The sequence below is a fragment of the Uloborus diversus genome, chromosome 7, assembly GCF_026930045.1.
Source record: "Uloborus diversus isolate 005 chromosome 7, Udiv.v.3.1, whole genome shotgun sequence".
Taxonomy (NCBI): domain Eukaryota; kingdom Metazoa; phylum Arthropoda; class Arachnida; order Araneae; family Uloboridae; genus Uloborus; species Uloborus diversus.
In genome coordinates this window covers 19,906,239-19,931,523 of record NC_072737.1, presented here as the reverse complement: position 1 = coordinate 19,931,523, position 25,285 = coordinate 19,906,239, and the positions used below count along the sequence as shown (strand labels likewise).

General features: G+C 37.6%; 1 protein-coding gene across 4 annotated transcripts in view; it reads left to right on the top strand.

The window, feature by feature from the left end:
- Window positions 1-25,285, top strand: part of LOC129225818 (tolloid-like protein 1) — a gene marked incomplete at its 3' end in the record, with an annotated part of 126,022 nt that overhangs the window by 63,660 nt on the left and 37,077 nt on the right. For all 4 annotated transcript variants that reach the window (XM_054860332.1, XM_054860333.1, XM_054860330.1 and 1 more), the window contains 3 exon segments: window positions 7,046-7,139; window positions 12,060-12,175; window positions 13,377-13,500. In XM_054860332.1, coding sequence (XP_054716307.1) covers window positions 7,046-7,139; window positions 12,060-12,175; window positions 13,377-13,500 — 334 coding nt within the window.

The following is a 25,285-nucleotide window of genomic DNA, read 5'->3' as shown; positions in this document are numbered from 1 at the left end:
TACATATTATTATTTCTTACACCGTAAATGTTTTTTTCGAAAATGGCGCTCATTGGAGTGAGTCCTATACTCTGGTTTTATGCCGAAAATAAGTGAAAAATTGTAGCGCAAACCCCTTGAAAAAAATTACCGTTTTTGATGATTTAAAAAATATTTTGGGGGGAAATACCCCCAGGGATCACCCCTGCTCTAAACGTCCATGCTTTTGAACTTTGTACCTCTCTAGCCTCTCAGACGAGTGTTAATAGTTAATATAATACTTCCTTACCCTCTAAATAACGAGCTGATGTGTGCATCACATGACTTCCTTTTACTCCAATTTAATGCCATTTTCTCATTATTGGCAGTTTTAATATGATTCAATAATTTACTCTCTAAATATCACCAACAATGGCCAAATTGAAACCAGATTAAAAAAAATTTTTTTTTTTTTAAATCGCCAAATTTGTCGCCAAGTTGGCGACAAAACGTGGGACCAAAAGACTGGCGATATATCGCCAAGTGTCCGACAAATTATAACACAACTTGAGTTTACATCGAAATTAACAATGATTTCCCCCCAAAAAGGAGCAAAAGACCCCCTTAGGAACATCTGAATGCAACCAAAAGGGAAGGTGTACAACTAGACCCCACTAGGAGTCTACGTACAAAATTTCAACTTTCTAGGACATACCGTTTTTGAGTTATGCGAGATACATACACACATACGCACATATACGTACATACGGATGTCACGAGAAAATTCGTTGTAATTAACTCGGGGGTCGTTAACCTCGTTGCAATATCGTAATTGGTCAGAAAATCATTCGGGGGTAAAATGGAATATCGATTTTGAGTGAAATTTTTTTCGCGTATACAATACTTCCTTTTTACTTCCTTCTACAAAAAAAGGAAGTATTGTATTCGCGAAAAAATTTTCACTCAAAAAACGGCCTTAATTTCCATTTTTCTCACCCCCGAATGAATGCTGAGTTTTCTTTTCGAGCCGACCACACACGTGGATATATGCCTAGAAACCTACAGAGACCCGAAATATCCATTTTGACAACCCCCGAGTTAATTACATCGGATTTTCTCGTGACGTCTGTATGTACGTATGTATGTGCGTATGTGTGTATGTGTGTGTGTATCTCGCATAACTCAAAAACGGTATGCCCTAGAAAGTTGAAATTTGGTACGTAGACTCCTAGTGGGACCTAGTTGTGCACCTTACCTTTTGGTTGCATTCGGATGTTCCTAAGGGGTTCTTTTGTCCCTTTTTGGGGTGAAATCATTATTAATTTCGATGTAAACTTAAGTGGTGTTATAATTTGTCGGACACTTGGCGATACATCGCCAGTCTTTTGGTCGCCAAGTTTTGTCGCGACAAATTTTGCGATTTTTTTTTTGGTTTTAATATGGCCATTGTTCGTGATATTTAGAGAGTAAACAATTGAACCACCTTAAAATTGCCAGTAATGGGGAAATGACATTAAATTGGAGTAAAAGGAAGTCATGTGATGCACACATCAGCTCTTTTACTTCCTTTTACAAAAAAGGAAGTATTGTATTCGCGAAAAAAATTTCGCCCAAAAATCGGCATTAATTTCCATTTTGCTCACCCCCAAATGAATTTTGAGTTTTTTTTTCAACCCAACCACACGTGGATGTGTGCCTAGGAACGTACAGACAACCGAAATATCCATTTTGACGATCCCCGAGTTGATTACAACGAGTTTTCTCGTGACGTCTGTATGTACGTATGTATGTGTGTATGTATGTCGCATAACCTCAAGAACAGAATGTCCTAGAAAGTTGAAATTTGGTACATACACTCCTAGTGAGGTCTAGTTGTGCACCTTCTTTTTTGGTTGCATTCGGATGCTCCAAAGTGGGTCTTTTGCCCCTTTTTGGGGGGAAATTATTGTTAATTTCTATGTAAACTCAAGTGGTGCTATAATTTGGCAGACACTTGGCGATATATCGCCAGTCTTTTGGTATCCAAGTTTTGTCGCCAACTTGGCGACAAATTTCGCGATTTTTTAATTTTCTTTTTTTTTTCAAAGACTCCAAATCAGGTGACTGCAACGACAAATGTTTGACACGTTTTGCGTGAAAGTAGCGAAAGAAACCTGATTTCTTTAAATGCTTTGCTTTAAAATCTATCACGTGGCTTGGGTTCTTTGGTTCACGAAGGAAAGTCTTCACTCCCTCCATTTTATCTCTACTCAATGGTTTAGACAGCTGCTATTCGTACAGTTCACGCGTTCATATATTTTTACTTCCTTTTACAAAAAAGGAAGTATTGTATTCGCGAAAAAAATTTCACTCAAAAATCGACCTTAATTTCCATTTTACTCACCCCCGAATGTATATTGAGTTCTTTTTTTTTGACTCGACCACACGTGTATAAGTGCCTAAGAACGTATAGACACGCGAAATATCCATAATGACGATTCTCGAGTTAATTACAACGAATTTTCTCGTGACTTCTGTATGTACGTATGTACGGTTTTGCGTATGAATGTCGCATAACTCAAGAACGGTAAGTCCTAGAACGTTGAAATTTGGTACGTAGACTCCTAGTAAGATCTAGTTGTGCACCTTTCCTTTTGGTTGCATTCGGGTGTTTCTAAAGGGGTCTTTTGCCCCTTTTTTAGGGGAAATCATTGTTAATTTCGATGTAAACTCAAGTGGTGTTATAATATGGCGGACACTTGGCGATATATCGCCAGTCTTTTGGTCGCTAAGTTTTGTCGCCAACTTGGAGACATTTAGCAATTTTTTTAATCTGTTTCAATTTGGCCACTGTTGGTGATATTTAGAGAGTAAACAATTGAATCATATTAAAACTGTCAATAATGAGAAAATGTCTTAAAATTGGAGTAAAAGGAAGTCATGTGATGCACACATCAGCTCGTTGTAAAAGGAAGTAAAAATAATGGCCCCGAAACATTCAAAAACTGAAAGAAGGGGAATGGGGCATTTTCAAAAAGTGAAAAGTGGTGGGGGAAATCAATTTTAATGATTTTTTTCTAGTTAAAAGATTTTTCTTGGATACTAATGAATCGAAACGAAGTTAGCACACATATTCTTGCGTGGAAAGGTACCGGGCAGTATCTAGGATTTTTTTTTTTTTGCATTCTCTCAAATATCTTTTTAACTTTCAATGATGTCTTCCCAAGACCATTTTTTCTCGTTGCTACCTGTACACTGATCAAAGAGATGTTTTTATTTAAGTTAAATAAATAATAAAAATAATAATAATAGGTTCAATTTATTTGACAGTTCGGTTAATTGGATGCTCTACTGGAGTTATCGCTTACAGTCTCATTTTTCCAACAGCCAAAATTTTATTATTTTTCTGACTGCGTTGATTTTTACATTTCGTCTAATATCGCAAGTAATACACTTACATTTAGAAGTTGGGCTGCATGCTCAATTTATGAGATTCAACAAAAGAAAAGTAACTTGATAACACGGTAGCGCTTAGTTTTCACAACAATGTCATCGCGCAAACTAACTCGCAAAACATTAAACCAATCAAATTCAGAGTTCATCGCATTTTTCCGAAAACCGCTCTTTCTGGAGTTTTTTTCCTGAAGGTATTCAAGTTTTTTCGCCAAATCGTGTTGACAAATATCGCCAAGCAACGAACTTAGAGACCAATTTTTTTTCCAGACTTGTTAAATGTTAATTCTTAATAATTCATTTTGTAAAACTTCTTTCTCTGTCAATGTAGTTCTGTTGTAAGAAAAACAACTTGCTTGAGCTACAGTTTGTGTAGTTCATTAAATCAAACAAATAATGTGTCGGTTTTTAGTAGATAAACGCCACTAATAGTGTTTGTTTTCATCAACAGAAAATAAATTTTGGGGGGTCAAATCGGTGCTACAATCTCATTCATTGAAACATGATGATTACTTTTATTCACTGAAAATAAACAGCAACTTTTGAGATTTTACTAAATACATATAAAAGATTACCAAAAAGTATTTTTTTCCATTATTAAGCTCGGGACTACTTTTTAGTTCCAAGGTATCACAACGGAATCTATTTTAATAAATCTGAATGTTTGTATTCCGGCATTGGTTCTTAAACACTTTATCATTGACTGATTTAAGATGAACGAAAAAGCAGTTTTTCGTGTCTTAGAATCATTACATCCAGCGAAGAAAAAAAAAAAAAAGAAAAACTCCGTTAGACGTCGAAACATAGTATGGAGAAGTATAACTTTGATAAGAAGAGACCTGACCTTGAGAAAGTTCATTTCTACATAGGGAGAACGAGGCGTAAAAGAAAGATTTGCTACATTTGTACGAAGTTGGGTCAGTTTATCTCATTACGTTATTGGCAAGCAATTTTGGTACCTCTCACTGTTTCGGATTGTATATTACGGGCCCGTTTTTCACATGTACCTTATATTTTTGAAAATAATGGCTTTTTGGGGGAGCGGAGGGGGGGGGGGTCACTTTGTCCGAAAACGGAAAACTGATTCCTTGTAAAGAGCGTAGATAGTTTAGAAAATAAAAACTATTTTTGAAAAAACTAACTCCTGACCAACGCCTCCTAAACACTAATAGCTTGTCGCTTTCTCACTTTTAACATAGAGCAAAATGATCCCAATAAGCAAATTTCGGTACTCTTGCTACTGCCATCTATCGAAGGTCGAAGGTATTAGAAATAAATAGCGGAGTTAAGCAATTGGTTAACTTCTAAATTTAAATTTTGGAATTCATCAATAAACAATCTGATTTGAATTTTTTGGATCTATCACCATAGCAACGCCATCCTTGTATTGCCGCCAGGTAGTGTTGAAAGTGTACCGGCGGAGGATCACTTTTTGAGGCAAATGTGATAGGCATTTAGTATTAGGAGGCGTTGCTTCTGACGAGTGTATGCCATCAGACACTTTCAGATCTACACGGATCGCAAAATGCGCAATAACGAAGTCAACCACAGCTTCGGAGATGGAGCCGGAGTCAGACTGATTTTCAGGTAAAGAAGTCTAAGTTAAATTCCAAATTCGTTAGAACTCCAAGAGTCGGAGTCATTCCTTTTCCCTCCTTGTCCTTTGAGTCTACCAGGGCTGCAGAGTAAGGACCGGAGTCGGACTCATATTGGGTAAAGGAGTCGGAGATTCTACAACTGCTGGAGTTGGAACCAGTCATTTTCCCGCCTACTCTGCAACCCTGGTGCCAACTGTATAAACATGGGCTCCTTCTCTCCCAAACCAGTTGCTATATCTTGACCACGGAAAGATGATGGATAAACTGTAAGCGGAAACAACTCTTTATTTTGTAGTAGGTATGATCAGCGAGATGGCGCGAGCAGTAGGAACTTTATTGATTGCACGTTCTCGCTGATCCTACCTTTAACAAAATGAAGTGTTCTGTTTTCGCTTCCAGTTCATCCGCCATCTCTCCGTAATCAAGCTATACATTTGAATACTTAAGCCCTAAATACCAAAACAGGTGATTTTATGATTGTATTTGAACATCTTTCAGAGATTTCAGGGTACTTTGCCATCAATCAACAGCATTTATTTATCAAGAATTTCCTCCTACCCACCTTTAGTCAGAACCAAATTATTTCAAAAATCCTGGGCTCACGCACTTCTGAGCCACGCCCCAGTCTAAAAGAACTCGTCCAAGTGTATGCTAGAAGGATCAGTTTGCTTTCTAATTATTTCACGATTCATTAGCAAGAAAATAGTTTTATACGATAACTAGTGAGCAATGGGGTCGTTTCCCAAATTTTAAAAGTATTTTTTTCTGAAAGAGCATGCTTAAAAACAAAGGATTGGACGATTTTTTTTAAATTATTTGGCTATGTTCAGTATTTAAAAAAAAACATTGTAGTCGGTGCGTTTTTATTATTTACGCTTCTGCCGATGACATCACAAATGATGAAATGCCATTCACTGATCATAATATTTAATTTGCATCTTTACTCATATGTAGTGGCAACGATATGGTTGATAGCAAGCTTAGAGTGCAATATCATAGACTAATAATAAGAGTAGACCGAGCTTTCTCATTCTTGCTGATGAAGAAAATTGGTTCATAGATGTATCATGTGACTAGTGGAAGGGCTTGGCGAAGACTTTGGCAGCATGGTTGCTAGATGGCAGCATTATCTACAGTTTGGCACTCGACATGTATTTTACGACAATGTGTTTTCATTAAAAAAAACTTCCAGGTGCAGAGATTGAACTGTTTTTCTTTTAGTGTGACATTCTATTATTTTGACATTAGTAATAGTTTTTGATCAGTTTTCGGTAACTTTTATTTCATTTGGAGCTGTCAGCGTTGGCGTGAACGAAATGGCGTAAACGTTTTGCGTTAACGCAAAAATGTACTAATCGGTATCTTAAATTGAAACTGTAGGTAAAAGTCTTACCGTTTGCTGATTCTTCTTGGTCGCTTGCATCTTTAACTGCTTAGAGAGTTATTGAAATTGACTAAAGAAAATGCACAATACTATCTAAACGAAAAACTCACTATATTAACAAAATATTTACAACTTAGAATAACAAATTTACAAATCGGACTCCATAAAAGATCATTCTTCCGTGTTCCATAAATTCTATTTATTTTATTTCGCGCTGGCGTTGATCGTCTGCTACGATTAACGCCCGCTGTTGCTAGGATATCCACCAGTCACATGGTTTGGTTTATGAGCAGCAAAAGGGTTGCCATAGCTCGGTCTACTCTTATTATTAGTCTATGTGCAATATTTAATTCGCTTCTTGATTATCATGATGTCTAACCGTTAGTGGAGATGCGCAAAAATACATCATTTGTGACATCATAAAAACCACGCCTTGTTTTCAAAATCGGAAGCTTTAAAAAATTAATTAAAAATTGAGCGTTGGGAAAATGAAGTTTTTTCTCACTCCATGTCATTTATTTATTTATTTTTTTGCTTATTCTATGAATTTCAGTGACTAAAAGTAGTACTTTTGACTGAAGGAAACAACCCCATTACTATTGGATTCCCTCCATTTTTTTTTATATATGTACGGTCTTTTCTTTACAGATGTTTCATGACATTTTTTTTATAGATTTGTTCGAAGGGGACATTATCGTAGATCGAGTATCCAGTAGAGACCCAGCATTTTTGCATGACTTAAGAAGAACCTCGCTTCGACATCGAAGGTAATTGCATTAAAATCTAATTTCTGCGGAAGAAAATCGTGAAAAGTATTTTTTCGAATGCTTCACTTTAAGGTTAAAATTCGATTTTTTAGGTTAAAATTCGATTACTTAAGGTTAAAATTCGATTTTTAAGGTTAAAATTCGAATAATTAAGGTTAAAATACGATTTATTGGTTTTTAAGCTAGTTGGAGAATTGAAACTTGTAATGTATATTAACTACTAGAGTTTGATACTGACGTTTATACATTTTAACATACACGTCATGCACAGCATTTAATACATTTTCTTTTGCTACTTATTTTGATTTCATTCCATTAGGCATTGATTGAAGAGTATGTTCATTTTTTTAAATGCTATATCATTGTGACCTGTATTATATTTGGCAACGTAACATTGGTGACGAGAGTAGCAGATCAAAAAAAAAAAGTACCGAAAAAAGTCAAGGATTTAAGTTACTTTCGTCTCAATCTTAATATATAAAAATCAATGTTCTGAGATAACATATATATATCAACGCACAGCCAATACCGCTGAAGCCTCAGACTTGAAATTTGGCAGGCAAATCCACATGATTACGAAAGTATCCACTAAGAAAGGATTTTTCGAGGTATCAATTAGTTCAGGAGGAATTAATTAAAACCCCTTAATTTCTATGAAATCAAAACCTGTCATTGAAATTTAAATCCCTTATTTTCAGAGGCTTTCCTCCATTCAAATCATTATTCAGTACTTCATCTCAACTTTTGGTCGATAGCGAATTCGCAACTCCAACAAACTATAGGGGCGCTGCAGTCACTGTCTAATGGCGGATGAAAAAACTAAAACAAACGCACGCTGTAACGTATAAATTGCGTCTAAACTTAGGAAATGAGAGAAATTTTTGTTCGCATGTATGATTTTTTGTTCTTTATTCATTTGAAAAGATTTTTCAAAGTCTTTTGGTTATTCTGACTCATGTAGAAAGAGATTAGAAATCAAAAAGTATTACGAAAGTAAAAAAATTAATGCAGAACACACAGTAAGTTGTTCTGAAGCAGCCATTTTCACGATGTTGAATTCGGAATTCATAAATTTTTGGTTCGCTTCGAACAGCATTTTCATTTTGTACCCTTTTTTCTATACATTAGTACATATTATGTCCAGTGTCGTGACATTTCCGGCATTTGTTGACATTTTTGACACATAGTGCACATACGTGACAGACTGTCAAGAGTAACATTTAACACTAGATAATTTATTTCTATGACTATATGATTGGATATCAAAAGAAATCATCATGCATTTAATTCATTCGTCATGGAAATGATTTAACTGATATGCGAAATCTTGTCAAGATACATTATTAATTCACACAATTTTAAAACTATAACCCTATAATTAGATTTTTTGGCGAAACTCTTCCATCGATTATGACAGCTTTTGCAGAGCAATAAAGTTAAGTTGGCGCGATATTTTAGCGATAAATATTCCAAACTTTTATTTTTGATTGTTAAAATTCTTAACGTTCTTTCTGGATTTTTCAATCTGTTCTGCGATAAATATTTTCAAGAAAATTTATTTTCATACTGTCCATTTCAGTTGGATGCTGTAGTAACAAAGGTTATTTAAATCATTTATGTGGAATTAGGTTAAGGAAAAGAGAAATTTTTCAGCATGGCCCTAGTGTCCAGTCAATGTTGTTAAGTCCACATTTTTTCATCGAATTGAAAAACTGATATTTATTCAAATTCACTCAGAACAAAATAAATAAAATATGTACTCACAGTTTATATCAGATATTTTTGATGTTACGCTGTTGCGGATGACGATTCCAAATGATGAATTACGCAAACAAAAAAAAAAAAAAAAAAAATACACGTAACAAACTGTTTGTTTTGCCCAAAATGAACACGTGGAACGCAATGTTTTTGTTTTTTCGGCAGTTTTGTAAATATCCGCAAGGTAGCGTATTCGAGCTCTGGAGTTGCGAATTTTAAACTGGATATTGTTTTTGTTTCTCACCTGATTCTTCGAGGCTTTTCTCAAGTCAAATAATAATGTTTCTGTCTTTTGCTTTCATTTTTTCAAAACTAGAAACGAAGTTTTTAAGAACATCATCACAAGCTGACTATCCTTTTGAATTTAGAAGAGTGCAGTTTCCTATAAAAGTTTGCTTTGCAACAACCGTTAATAAGTCACAAGGACAGACATTAAAAATAGCAGAAATCGATTTAAGAGAAGACTTTTTTCCAACACGGCCAATTTTATGTAGCTTGTTCCAAAGTCAGTTCATCAAACAGCTTAATAATTTTAGCACCAGAAGAAAAAAAAACTAAAAATATTGTATACAAAGAATCTTTTGCTTGAACATAGGTATAACAATAAAATGTGGATGGCCTGTGTTTGCAAAGATAATCAATACTTTAAAAGGATCGTTAGTAACAGTTAAAGATTGGTTAAGGACAACTGCACATATATAAGGAGTCCAGGGGCCCGGGATCCTCCCAAAATTAGAAAAAATTATAGGTAAAAAGTAATTATTATAGGGGATTTTCGAAACTAGGTACACCAAGCACTCTTAACCCCTGCTAATTCCATTACCCGAGCAATGCCGGGTACGGGAATGTTAGTTAAAGTATATTTTTCTGAAAATGAATTGGTATTCTCAGTTGAGGTTTCAGTGTTCATACGTTCAGCCAAGGGCACCCATATAGGGGGGAAAGGGGGGCTTGAGCCCATCCCTTGAAATTGGAACTCCCTTGCTTTTGGTACTTTTTTCTTTACAAAAATGTAAAAACATTAATTCTCCAGCCATTAATGAATAAGTTATTAAAAATGAAATATTTTAATGACTCTAATCTGTCCCAAAATCGGTTTCCATGGAGAAAATACCCTCCTATCCCATGGGGAAAATATCTGAGCCCCCTTTGCAATTTTGCATGTGGGCGCCCTTGCGTTCAGCAATTGCGAAATTGCGTAAGAAAACATAAACCTTTTCGAAAACCATCACTAAATATTAAAATCCTGAAAGTTGGGCTTTAGAGGAAATTGAAAAACTGAATCACAGAGCTCAAAATCCGATGGCGTTGCCTGAATGCAATGTTTGAACGCTTGTTGTATGTAATACTCAAAACTACAGTATGCTAAAAAAAAAAAAAAAAAAAAAAATTAAAAAAAACACGTTTGATTATTGGTTTTTGTAGCCAAATAAAATTAGCAAATATTTCATCTAACTAGGGTAATTTTAAAGATGTGCTTTTAAACTCTCGATTGTCCGTGGAATTGGATGGCACAAGTGCAGCGGATAATAAAAATCGCGGATATACGGCAACAAGACTAAAACGAGGGACAAATAAAGTAAAAATTGTCTTTCATCAAATACTTAGCGGTACAGATGCATAACACTTTCTACAAACAATGAAAATATATACAGTACAGTAAAAATGTTTTGTATTTTTGTGAAACAGAACTTAACATCAATATAGAACAAGTGTATAATACGATGAAGGAAACACAAAAAATAAATAAATAAATAGAACAAAAACTACTGAGTTTAAATTTGCAATTTTTCGACCAAAAAAAAGGCATTATTATTTTTCTTTTTGCTGCGAAAATACATGTTCCTGATTGTTGACTGACTCGTGGATAATCCGCCCCGCGGATAATCCGATCGCGGATATTCGGGAGTTCACTGTATTATATCGTTTTTACTCCACCACACACGAAATATGCAACGAACTTTGGGCCAGTATTATTGGAAAAAAAACTCCATTAAAATCTGTACCTGAATCAATTATAATAAAGTTTTGCAAAATATTTTTTACAGATTGGTATTGTGTTTGTCGGTGAGCGATATTTTTTAATATTTTTTTTCTTTTGAAACAATCAAAAGTTGCACACGCAATTTTTGTCAAAAACGACGTTTTTAATGCCAAAATAAATTACTGTCTGACCACCAATGAGATGGAAAGGCAAACTTCCGGTTTACATGTGGAAATGGACGCATCTATTACTTTTCAGGGATGCCAGCTTTTACAGATGAGCGTTAGCCTCCAAATTAAGCAGAGTCACATTGAAATGAACAAAACAAGCGCATCAAATGCATACAATATACCGACAGCACGCTCATCCCATCCAGAGACGGCAGTTTTGTCCTTGTTATGGACTCTTCAGTCCTGAATAGGGAATAACCGAGTAGGAGTCTCGGCTTCTCTTTCAGCTTCTACGAGATGACATTCGTCTCCAACTCGGTTATTCCCTATTCCAGACTGATGAGATCACAACAAGGACGAAACTGCAGTCTCTGGATGGGATGACCTGGCTGTCGGTACATTGCATGCAATTTCGTCTCAACCTTGGCTTAGGGTTGGTTAAGTTACTGCTTAATACGCGCATCAATTTTTTTCGTTTCCTCCTTTATTCAGATCGACCAGCCTAAACTGGACGTTTGCCAATTCTATAGCAACCGTGGGCAGAGAGTACTAAACTAATTTTTCCTCTTTCTCACTGTTAAATATTTTATTAACATTTATAATTTGCATGTATATTTTCTTGTTTCAGTTAAGCTTAAAGTTGAAGTATTTTTTATGGTAATTCATCACATGATCCAATGACGTTGTATGCGTCCTTTAAATAGGCTGAATGCCGTTTCAGTTTCTTGATTTGATGTGACCTAATCGATGCTGTAATCTTGATGCTATCTTAGCACTTATGACAGTCCCTCTTGATGTGACTGAATTATCCTGATAAATATGTTAAACATTATCTATTTTGTGTATAAGTAAATAAACGTATTTATTTTGAAATAATGAGTCATGAATATATTGCTAACATTTTAACTTAACTTGAATACCGAGGAAAATTCTTCACTAATTAGACCAAACTTGGCATACTTGGAATTTCAACTTGACACACTATTTTTTTTTTGTTTACTCACCCAGGAAAGGCAACTGGAGGAGACATGCCCGAAGGCGGAAAGGACGTGCAGCTACAGCCAGAACGGACAGATTGTGGCCCCATGCAGTCATACCATACGAGATTGAGGCCAACTTTAGTGGTAAGTATCATTGATTATTGCTAATTCTCCAAAATCCTAACGATATCGTGCCCGGGGAAAATAACACAAGAATTGGTTGACCCATTTTTTTTTACTTCAATAGAAATGATTTTCCCAATGTATTTCCGTTCATATGAAAACAATAACTCGTTTATTTTTTCGTTAGAAAATCTTTGAATTAGCAGGGAGTCACTCTCCTGGCTGCACGAATCTTTTTCTGAAATGCACTTAAATTATTTTAAAATTTTATATCAACATTCCTCAAACTAAAGTTGTAGTATTAAATTATGCATACTTAAAGGTGAAAATAATATTATTTTGGTCCATTTAATTATTGAAATAATCGAGGCACATCATTTTCTAGTTTGTCCCCAGGTTTTTATGTCTTCTGGCCCAGGAATTAGTTAAATTATTACAGGTAAAAAGAAGGAATTTTGAATCGGTTGCATAGAAACACTGTTTATTCTCCCTATTTTGTTGGAATCCTAAGTATTTTGCATTTCTGGTTTGCCTGTATAATTTTGAAGTTCTAAACTGAGGTATGTGCAATATTTTTGCTGTCTCCTAGAAAACATTTCTGATTTGTATGAAAAGCTTGTTTTAATCATTCCTGCTATGCGTACAATTTAATTAAGAGATAAGAATCAAAATAACACATTTAAACTTAAATGTAATTCCGGGCCTTGGCAACAGGATCTGTGTTAGTAAAAAGTCAACTCTCCTGGTACACAAAAATGTCACTCTCCTGGTATTTTCTATGCCAGACCAGCAAAGCAAAAATGTAATATGGCTAAAGTGTTTTTTACCCTTTGTTTTTCTCATATTATACTCCACCGAGTACTTTTGGGGAACGTGTTCGTTCAATCTGCGGATTCGAAAGCACCTTGGTCGCTTGCTTTGCAGTTACCATACATAAATTACCTCCCCTATAGCTTCAAATTCAAATTGCGTAAGTGGAAGTGTCTGGTTGTGCCATCTGTTGATGGTTAAGCCAGTTAAAGGCCTTTTGTATTAGGGACAATGATGGCCTACCTAGAGTGCCACTTTACAAGTGACTTGAATAATGAGTGAGCGAAGAGCAACTTTAGGGAGAGTGACACCTGAATTCTGAAGAGGCAGTAACGTGCTACAACAAACGTTTTGTCGCTGTCGGAATCGGGATGAGCCGACCATCACTGATTGTTTCTGCTTACGGTTTTAGGGGAGCACAGGGCCCTGTTCAAGCAAGCCATGCGGTACTGGGAGAACGAGACCTGTGTCCAGTTTGTAGAACGAAGCCCGTCCCTCCATCCCGACTACATCGTCTTCACAGAGAGGGCGTGCGGGTGAGTGTAGAAACTTTCTTCTCCTAATAAGTTACGCCATAGATCTTGATGAACTAGATTCCGCAAGCGAATGGATCTGGTGGCGTACATATAAGTCGCGTGAAACATGTACTAAGTATACAGTGGTGATAATAAAAATTGCATCACCCGCGCCGCAAAGGAGAGTAAAATCATCCCGACTGCATTCAACACACAGTCAAGCATCCCGTATCCCAGATGATTTGGGGATGTATTTCTGATCCAGGAGTTGGTGGGCTTCACTTTGTGCAAGGAACAGTAAACACTCAGGTGTATATTGGCATTTTGGAGGAGAAATTGCTTCATACTGTCCGGGATCACTTTACTTCAGTTCCAAACATCATTTTCCAGGATGATTCTGCTCCACGCCATAGGGCAAAACTGGTAAGTAACAATTTAAAAACCTTTATCCTACTAGTAGACTTAAATTGACATGAGTTTAAGCATTTTTTTTCTCTAAACTCACACGCAGGTTCAGAAATGGAAAAATGAGCATGGGGTCAGCAGTTTGCCTTGGCCCGGAAACAGCCCCGATCTACGTAAACAATTATCGGATTCCTGCAGTTGAATGTTTATTTCATAAGTTTTGCAGAATTTCACATACATTCATCGTCAATCGGTTGACCAAAACTTCTAACATAACCCCATTGTTGTGAAAATACGAGGGTAATGCAATTTTTTTTACCAGCACTGTAGACTTAAATGAATCTACCTCGGCTCCCTCACATAGTTTCCCTACTGATTCAGAAGTATTCTAGGACCTTTCAGCTTTGACTAATTTTCTACGGATCCTGGCTCTTGGTCAGAATAAAGAAACAGAGTACGGGGCCGCTGGACTGCTGTGTTGTAGTTGATGAATCCTACTATCCAACTAAAAACTCGCCAAAGGCCATGATTCTCTAAAAAATGCGAAACATTTCTAGGAACTCGGCTAAGTTATGTTGCAAACAGCTGTCCGTTTTGCGGGGAAGTCATCCGTGAATTTTATGTACACAGAAGAAAAGGGAAATTCATAATTGCAGGTAAATAACATCGGGTGAAAAGCGTGTTCATGCAGCGTATCGAAACTCTTAGTACATTGTCGCGAAAAATGTGTAAAATATCAAGATGTTCAAGCGAAATTATTTTTTTTTTCACCGTGGTTGTAAATGAATGGACATTCTACAGCTTGGTGCACAAACAAAAGGCTACTTAATCGTAAATTATCAAAGAATGCTGTATTCTCATCTTTTAAAAATAATTTCGCTTTTTTTTCTTGTATATACTGCTACATCGCTGAGAAAATATGCAAAGAATAAAATAAGATTCAATTCTCTATTGCGCCCTAGAATGAGTTTTACTGCAATTGCTGGAACAAAATTTAAAAAAAAAAAAGTAAAAATTTTATTTTTTACAAGCGTATTTTTTATGACTTTGAACATTGCAATGAAATCGTTTATGAAAGTTGTATACTGAACATAAATATTCCATATTTTTTGTAATTTTACCATATGCAGTTCTTCGGAAACAGTTTTCAGAACAGTTCCCACATTAAATACTACCCCCTTTTTATGGTTAAAGTTCTTTTAGCAGAAGTACAATAAACCCTCATTTTACGCCGTGGTTACGCTCCACGGAAATGCAGCGTAAATCAAAACCGCGTAAATTAAGACTAAATACAGGTTAGGTTCTGTATGAGAAAAAAATCATTTTAGTGAAGACTAATTGTAAGTTTAATGTGTACTTATATCGATTTCTATGCACAACATGCATAAAGAAAATTTAAATTAATTTCGTGTTCTGTTTATAAAAGGAAGCTGCCTATGATAGTCTGTCAGCCCTTGTTCAGTCATTAACAATTTTTCTCTGTAGTTCTTTGCGGAGCATTAACGCATCCTTGATCACCTGCGTCATTTTCATAATAGAGCTTTCTATCACTAAGAAATCAGAAAGATCATTTCTATTGTCTAGGAATGTCTCAAAATTTTCAATGTGAACGTTTTTGGTTGTGCGTCACTGACGTCGGTATCCTCGTTGATTTTGGCCGCCTTTGTCACCATTAAAAGCTCTTCTTCCAGTGAGTTCTGAACTGTGCTAGTTTCATAACTTTACTGCTGGAAAGAGCTCTAAAAACAATGGCATAAAATGTCTCCGGTGGCCCAAACTCGGTTATTAGCACGCCGAAATGCAATCGATTACGAATAATCTGAAATCTTTAGGAGTTTGGATTTTGAAAGAGGGGAAAATTTTATCTGTTTGCATTGCCGCTTCCACGTAAAACCAAAACTCATCCGCGTAAAATAAAATCAAGGTGTCAAATCTTAAACCGCGTGTAATCGAAACCGCGTAAAGTAAACCCGCGTAAAACGAGGGTCTACTACACTCATGTTTGTGAAAATTGCAACACCAAGAAGGAATTACGCATAATGACTTGAAATTCAAAGGAAATGTACAGCAGGATAAGATATGCAAATGAATAGAATTACAGAGTCGTCGCGCATGCGTGGACCGAGTTACGCCCTCTGAACTGCGACGTAGACTCTGTGTATAAAGGGCTGTAAAAGTATTTTGGAATTATTGTAGGATTATTTGCCGATCGTAGATGTTTCTCTAGTACTCAATATGCATTGTCCAAAACGCAGAGCGTCACAAACGAGTAACGGAGTTCGAATGTAGCCGCATGATCTGCATGCGTGAGGGTGAACTTAATTGTAGAGAAATTAGTGCCCGCACGTGGTGTAATGCCTCAACTGTGGTGCGTAGTTGTAAAAGATGGACAGAGGATGATGAAATTAGTCGAAAGACTCACGCCAGCCCACGCACCCGAAACGACGACACGAGATTATCAACACCTCACCCGCCTAGCTGTGATGGGTTGTATAGCGTCCTCTAGTATGCTAGCCGAACGTCGGAGTATGGCTAAAGGTGTCACACTTGCTGCATTCTCGGTTCGTCGCCGTCTGCTGCCTCTGGGTCTGCATGCAAGGATGCCCCTATGCAGGATTTCCTTTACCTCTAACCATTGTCACTTCCGGCTTCAATGAGCTCACCAACACACCCAATTGCATGCGAACTAGTGACAAGTCGTCTTCTCGGATGAGTCCAGATTTAATCTGCACTATAACGATGGACGTGTACGCGTCAGACGTTACACAGGGGAATGTCACCTCCCAGAGTGGGTAATCCGACGTCATGCCGACATAACGCCAAGCGCCATGGTCTGGAACGCTAATGAATATCAAGGGCAGTCCCATCCAGTCCGAATGACGGGTAACCTCAATATCGAGCGCTGCTTCAGGGACGCTGTGACGCCGGAGGTACTACCCCTTCTTCAGAGCATTCCTGGTGCAGCGTTTCAGCAGGACAATGCACGTCCACATGTCGCACGTAACGTACAAGTGTTCTTCGGTGCACGACAGGTTACGCTACTTCCTTGGTCTGCGCGTTCTCCGGATATGACACCCGTCAAGCATGTCTCGGATTGCGTTGGTCGGAGGCTCGCCCATGTGTCTCGTCCGGTAGTTGGTACGGAAGAACTTTGGCTTCAGATTGAAGCCATATGGGATGCTATTCCAGATCGTAACATTCAGAACCTCTATGATTCGATACCAAACGTGTACAGGCTGTCATAACTGCGCGGGGTAGCTACATTCGATAGTAATTTACGCCAGTTATTTTCATTTCAGTGATCTGTAATTTTGATCGTTTATCTGTAGCACTATGAGTAACATGTGAAACAAATTTTATCCTTTTCCAATGAGTCTTTCATGTTGTTGCAATTTTCACAAACATGAGTGTATATTTGATCATGAAATTTTAATGTATACACATTTTCTACTAAGAATCCTTTTTGATGCAGTTTTCACAAGAATTATAACCATAATTTCACAACTAATCAAAAACTACACGGAATTTGCTTGCGCAGAAACATTTTCAAACTAAGCAGGATAAAAACGACCAAGGGCTCGAAACGATTCCATTGTTCTCTAGCCCCTCAAGAAAATTTCGATCCTCTTGGTACCCTCGAACAAGAATGACAGCCACTTTCGCTGTTCTCTTGTCAATAAAAGACCGAAAAAGTTTTCGACCCGAAAACTTTTGAAACCCATTCTTCGCCGTCTTAACAGCGCGCTCCTCACCCCCGCCTCCTTCTGGAGAACGTTTGAGAGTTTCAGATAAAAATCTGGCGAATAATGAGCGAATGCCGATAAAAGGTTCCTCATTAGAATTCCGAATCGGAAGCGGATATGCGGAATCGATTCTCCGTGGAGCGGCCACTTCCGTGCCGATGTTTCCAAAACTTCTTGGTCGTTTCCGCAAAATTTTACACAGTCCGGTAGGCCACCATTTTATGACCCATTCGAACAGACAAATGAATGGCTACGATTTTCCACTGCAATGAAGACCTTAAAGAATGGGGGAATTGGACTATGCTATCTCCAGTCTGAAAATCATTTAGCACGGCTCAGAATAAGAACAACGCGAAAGTATGTGGATCAAAATAAATAAATAAAATAAAATAAATAAGTTAAAAAAATATTAATTTGAATTTTGACATCTTGAATTCAAATTATGTTTTTCGCAATCACGAGTGTATGTATGTAGGCGTGTGTGTTTGTGTGGGGGGGGGGGGTGGGTATGTGTGTTTGTGTGTAGGGGGTATGTATATGTGTGTATAGGCATGTGTGTTTGTGTCTGTGTGCAGGCATATGTGTGTGGGTAGTTGTGTGTATGAATGTGTGTGTGGGGGGGGGGGTGTATGTGTGTGTAGTCATATGTGTTTGTGTCTGTGTGCAGGCATGAATGTGTGGGTAGTTGTGTGTGTGTATGTGTGTGTGCGTGCGTGTGTGTAGTTGTGTATGTATGCGCGCGTGTGTAGGATATGGATGCAACCTGGAAACGGCTTTAGCTATAGGAGCAGCATCGTGAGGAGCCGGTCGACGGTGATGCTGCAGAGGGTGCTGGCGGGAAAATAAAATCATAGGACATCAAAACAGTCAAATGAAAGCAATAAGCAATCGTGATTGCTCAAAAATTAAAAACCAAATAAAATAAAAATAAAAAGACCGAAAGTGAGTATTGAATATTCTATTCTTCCTGAATACTATATGAATACTATAAGTACAATTTCCTAAAATTAAGATGCTCTTTTAAGACTTTGCCCTTACATAGGAACATGTCTCCACATGCTCATATCTTATTGTTTCAGCAGTAGCTTATATAAAGTGCAAATGATAAAATATGCATGAAACAATTTCGTTCAAATATATCGATCTCCCCCCCCCCCCCTCCTCCCGAAGACATTTTTTTGTAATTGTTAATTTTTTTACGGATTCTGCAATTACGGAACTACGACAATTTTAAAGCGATAACCCTGTACCTCACAGCCAGGCCAGGTAAGTCACATAATCGCTACTTTACAGGAGATCGAAAAACTCGCTTGAGGATGGGACGGGCTCTCCTTTCACACTGGTTTATTACTACAAAGGAGGATTACGTTTTTTTAGGATTACGTTCATGTGGCTGGATGCGGAATAGGACTCTACATACAATGCACTAATAAGCAGAAAATCGCAATTTGTGGACGTAGTTCGTTAGTCTGACTTTGAGGTACAAAAATTATTTTGATTAGTAACTACACGTAAATCCAACGGGGAAACAAACTGATGTGTGCATCACATGACTTCCTTTTACTCCAATTTAATGATAAAGTGCCTCCGAGTAAGCAAAGAAACACTTTAAATATTGTCACCCCAAGTTTGTTGCGAACCGAAGCAAAGAAACCGTTTTATACAGTTAAATTTTCCCAATGTTGGCAGTTTTAGTGTGATTCAATAGGAAACTCTAAATAAGGCGCAATTAAAACCAGATTTTTTTTAAAAAAAATACACCAAATTTGTCGCCAAGTTGGCGACAAAACTTGGTGACGAAGAGCTTGGTGATATATTGCCACGTGTTTGCCAAATTATAACACCACTTGAGTTTACATTGAAATTAACAATGATTTTACCCCCAAAAAGGTGTAAAAGACCCCCTATGGAAGATCAGAATGCAATCAAAAGGGAAGGTGCACAACTAGACCCCACTAGAAGTCTACGTACCAAATTTTAACTTTCTAGGACATATCGTTTTTGAGTTATGCGAGATACATACGCACATACGTACATGCACACATACACACATCCGCATATACATACATACATACAGACGTCACGAGAAAACTCGTCGTAATTAACTCGGGAATCGTCAAAATGGATATTTCGGGCGTCTATACGTTCTTAGGCACTTATCCACGTGTGGTTGAGTCGGGAAAAAAAAAAACTCAACATTCATTCGGGGGTGAGCAAAATGGAAATTAAGGTCAATTTTTGAGTTAAAAAATATTTGCGAATACAATACTTCCTTTTTTGTAAAAGGAAGTAAAAAATCAGTTTGAAGGAAAAGAAGGTTGAATTTGCATATTTTATTGTTTGCAAATTTGTTGCTGCTAAAATACAGAAGTAACAAATCTCTTTAAAGAGTTGATTACGGTTCAATAAAACTAGAAAAATCTGCCAAGTACAATAGAACCTCATTATGTCGGACTAATAAAGGATCAAAGTCGTCCGTACGGATTGATCAAAATAACCTGTATGATTTGAACCAGGGTACATAAACAAACTACTGTACACAGAAAATATTGTATTTTGAATTCATGAGACTGAAATATAAAACTGGGCATAAGAGAAAATTACAAAAATATGTAACAAAAATACAAAACACGCCCTACAAAAATACATTATTGTGCTTTCATCAACGTTCACTCAACATTCATTCGGGGGTGAGCAAAGTGGAAATTAAGGTCGATTTTTGAGTAAAATTTTTTTGCGAATGCAATACTTCCTTTTTTGTAAAAAGAAGTAAAAAGGGCATCCATTACAGCCAAATAGGTCAATTGCGAACCTTGTTGGTTAACTTTACACCCACTCACATTGTGAAAAACTCTGGTTCTCGTCTCATCACCGAAGTTAAGCAACATCGGGCGGTGGTGGTATTGAGGGTCTATGTCAAATTCTGAAAATCGAGAAAACTCGGACGACACCACTGCATGCGCAATCGGACGTCATGGTTCAGAGATTTAGCCGTAGCAATATTTTTTAGTATAGTTGACCTCAAAAGTAACTGTAGTAGGCACTGTGCTGCACTCTGCTGGCGCGATTAAAATACTCGTGTTATATATCGTCGTCTTCAAACAACAGTACTGTTCGCCTCTGAGAAGTTGAGCTATGGCCTTGAACAAGTCTATTTCTTTCAAGGGAAGGGCTATCAGTATGAGTAGGAATCGTTAGGCGCAGAGTAGGGCTACCATTGGAACCCTTTTATCGGCGAGAAAATCCTTTACCGTTTGCTACTTCTTACCTGAATAGTAATATTGTCCGCCAAATGGGCAATTACACTGCAGACTAAATCTGCAAGTTCTTAAGCCAATCTTCCTCACCCCTATTTCAACTAATGGAATCGTTTAATCGGTCGGGCAGCGGAGCTCAACTTGCCAGAGGTGGACAGTAGGATGTCTTAATGTTATTCCTGGAATTAGAGTTCATTTCCTCCTGGACTCATTACACATGAAATATTTGTAACTAAAAAAACTTGGTACATTTCTCTTCATATTCATGTATTACTTATGATAATGTGGGCAGTAGTTTCGGAAATATGGTTTTGAAAAATCTGTTCCAACATTTGTACTCAACCCTGTAAGTTTGAACACGGCCAATTTTATCACCAATCATTCTAAAGTGACTGTTTGCGAGCTACTTTCGAATGCCAATTTGAACTGGTTGAAATCTCGCGTCTTTTGCACTGCTTTTCATGCAATATTATAAATTGAAGAAGATTTGTGATGCCATCTTTTCTTTACTAATAATAAAGCTGAAAGTCTCTCTGTCAGGAGGATGTCTGGATCTCTGTGACGCGCATAGCGCTTAGACCGTTCGGCCTGTTTTTAATGAAATTTGGCGCAAAGTTAGTTTGTAGCCAAAGCATGGGGGTGTGCACCTCGAAGCGATTTTTCGAAAATTCGATGTGGTTCTTTTTCTATTCCAATTTTAAGAACAAAAATATCATAACATAGACGAGTAAATTACGAAATTATCATAACGTGGAACCGTAACATGGGCACAAGCCAATTGGCGAGATACGAAATTATCATAACGTGAACCGTAGCATGGGTACAAGCCAATTGGCGAGAAAATTCACCATACATTATTTGTAAATATACAGGCAAATCAAAAGACCTTTTAATTTTTCAATTACGGGCAAAGCCGTGCGGGTACCACTAGTATAAAATAAAAATTGCAGAGTTTTTATAAATTTTTTTTTCAGTTCAAGGCGCAATTGCTTTTATGAAGATAATTTCTTTTACGTCAGATTTTTCTCTTGGTACACAGCGACTGGCTAACTTTGACCCAGGATAATAATTAATTTTCAACGTTTCTTAATTTTTATTTTGTATTTTCGGATAAATATACATAACTTTCAAGTTTCTCTTCGGTTTGATGTCAATAGAGGCAACAGCACTATTAAAGCAAGAAAATTTAATACACCCCGACCCCGACTGCTTCCCCGCATATTAGAATGAACATCGCCAGCCAGACGCATATAAAATTAAAGCAAATTGAAAGTTTTTTTGGAAAACAAGGGAAAATATGGAAAAAGAAAAATAGCTACAAGAACTAAGTTTTGCTAGCTCCTCATGCGCCCCTATAATAGGGGGACACACGAGAACAATCGAAAACATTTTTTAAAAATTCCATGAAATAAAGAAATAATTTTTAAAAAATCTGAAAAAATTACAGGGCACAAAGAAACGACTATTAAATCTTGGAGACACATTTGGTCTGAAAAATGTATAATATTTTTTTTTTGTAATTAAGAAATGAAAAAAAAAAAAATGTTCTCATGTGCCCTCCCCCCTTTTCCCCCATAGGAGTCGGAGTCTAAAGTTCTTAAATTTCCGAAGCCGAGTCGATCATTCTCCCTCCGACTCCACAACCCAGCTTCTAACTCCCTCCTTTTTGAGTTGAGGATAAACAATGAGCGGGACACTCAAAAGTATGAAAAATTGTAGATCAAAGTTATCCCCAATGACTGTAATTTAAAACAAAAATGTGAGTACTTAAATTACACCGCCAGCTCAGTTATTCTGCATTAGCTACCAGTTTGTTTGACTCTCTTGGCTCCCTTAAGAGATTTTTCGCCTCCAGCTCATGTGATTCCTATTCCGGGCTCATGAGTGCTAAAAAGCACGAAACTGCAGTCCTGGGATGGAATAACTGAGCTGGCGGTGTATTTTAAGTGATTCTGCCTTAGCCCTGGCTTTAGGGCGGTAACTTACTACAAAATACCTTAGCTTTGCCATCAATCTTTGAGCTGAACCGCACCATTGCTGCGGTCTCTCATCTGGTTTGCTAATTCTGCTTTAGCTACCAGTTTGTTTGGCTCTCTTGGCTCCCTTAAGAGATTTTTCGCCTCCAGCTCATGTGATTCCTATTCCGGGCTCATGAGTGCTAAAAAGCACGAAACTGCAGTCCTGGGATGGAATAACTGAGCTGGCGGTGTATTTTAAGTGATTCTGCCTTAGCCCTGGCTTTAGGGCGGTAACTTACTACAAAATACCTTAGCTTTGCCATCAATCTTTGAGCTGAACCGCACCATTGCTGCGGTCTCTCATCTGGTTTGCTAATTCTGCTTTAGCTACCAGTTTGTTTGGCTCTCTTGGCTCCCTTAAGAGATTTTTCGCCTCCAGCTCATGTGATTCCTATTCCGGGCTCATGAGTGCTAAAAAGCACGAAACTGCAGTCCTGGGATGGAATAACTGAGCTGGCGGTGTATTTTAAGTGATTCTGCCTTAGCCCTGGCTTTAGGGCGGTAACTTACTACAAAATACCTTAGCTTTGCCATCAATCTTTGAGCTGAACCGCACCATTGCTGCGGTCTCTCATCTGGTTTGCTAATTCTGCTTTAGCTACCAGTTTGTTTGGCTCTCTTGGCTCCCTTAAGAGATTTTTCGCCTCCAGCTCATGTGATTCCTATTCCGGGCTCATGAGTGCTAAAAAGCACGAAACTGCAGTCCTGGGATGGAATAACTGAGCTGGCGGTGTATTTTAAGTGATTCTGCCTTAGCCCTGGCTTTAGGGCGGTAACTTACTACAAAATACCTTAGCTTTGCCATCAATCTTTGAGCTGAACCGCACCATTGCTGCGGTCTCTCATCTGGTTTGCTAATTCTGCTTTAGCTACCAGTTTGTTTGGCTCTCTTGGCTCCCTTAAGAGATTTTTCGCCTCCAGCTCATGTGATTCCTATTCCGGGCTCATGAGTGCTAAAAAGCACGAAACTGCAGTCCTGGGATGGAATAACTGAGCTGGCGGTGTATTTTAAGTGATTCTGCCTTAGCCCTGGCTTTAGGGCGGTAACTTACTACAAAATACCTTAGCTTTGCCATCAATCTTTGAGCTGAACCGCACCATTGCTGCGGTCTCTCATCTGGTTTGCTAATTCTGCTTTAGCTACCAGTTTGTTTGGCTCTCTTGGCTCCCTTAAGAGATTTTTCGCCTCCAGCTCATGTGATTCCTATTCCGGGCTCATGAGTGCTAAAAAGCACGAAACTGCAGTCCTGGGATGGAATAACTGAGCTGGCGGTGTATTTTAAGTGATTCTGCCTTAGCCCTGGCTTTAGGGCGGTAACTTACTACAAAATACCTTAGCTTTGCCATCAATCTTTGAGCTGAACCGCACCATTGCTGCGGTCTCTCATCTGGTTTGCTAATTCTGCTTTAGCTACCAGTTTGTTTGGCTCTCTTGGCTCCCTTAAGAGATTTTTCGCCTCCAGCTCATGTGATTCCTATTCCGGGCTCATGAGTGCTAAAAAGCACGAAACTGCAGTCCTGGGATGGAATAACTGAGCTGGCGGTGTATTTTAAGTATTTCTGCCTTAGCCCTGGCTTTAGGGCGGTAACTTACTACAAAAATGTGAGTGCAAAAAAAAAAAAAAAAACGAAAGAAAGAAAGAAAGAAAAAGATAAAAAAAAGACTTTTTTAAGAATTTTGACTTCCGATTTTTTTTTTTTTTTTTTTTTTTTTACAACCTCAATAAAAATGGCTGACAAGCGAGGTCCAGTTTCGAAGGAGGCTATTCAGGAATCGATTTTCGGCTCGGCAGAGCCCGTGAATCGGAAATCCTGATAGAGTACTTGTGTTTTCAGTGTGAGACGCTTGGTTTTGCAGGTAGCTACCTGTCATGCATCTTAGGGAAAAGTCAGAGCCGCATCAAAACACAGACCGATTTATCGCCGCCATTTTGGTGCCGGAAAACAACAGAGGGCGACTATAGTTTCATAGTTATATTCTTTTCACTCGTTTTTATTTTTAAGCCTCGCGAAATTTCAATCGAAAATTTGCAAAATCGAAAAGAAACCTGGACCGACATGTCCAACAAACATGGATGACAACAGAATGGCTCATGCAGCAACCAGAATATATCACAGTTTTCTAAAAAAACAATTGCGAAGTTATAAGCGAAAAGCTGTTTATTTGAATTAGTTTAATGGGTTTTGAAAAATAGCTGTACTTGAATTTTATGTCTATTAAAAGAGTAAATCGCGAAGAGTAATAGTGAAGCTGTATTTGTGATAAAAAGCAGACGTAATAAAACTGTAGTATCAGTTTCAAAATACAAAATTAAATTTTTGTACAAAATAATGGAATTTCGAAAACAAAAACCGAGCTGATGTGTGCATCACATGACTTCCT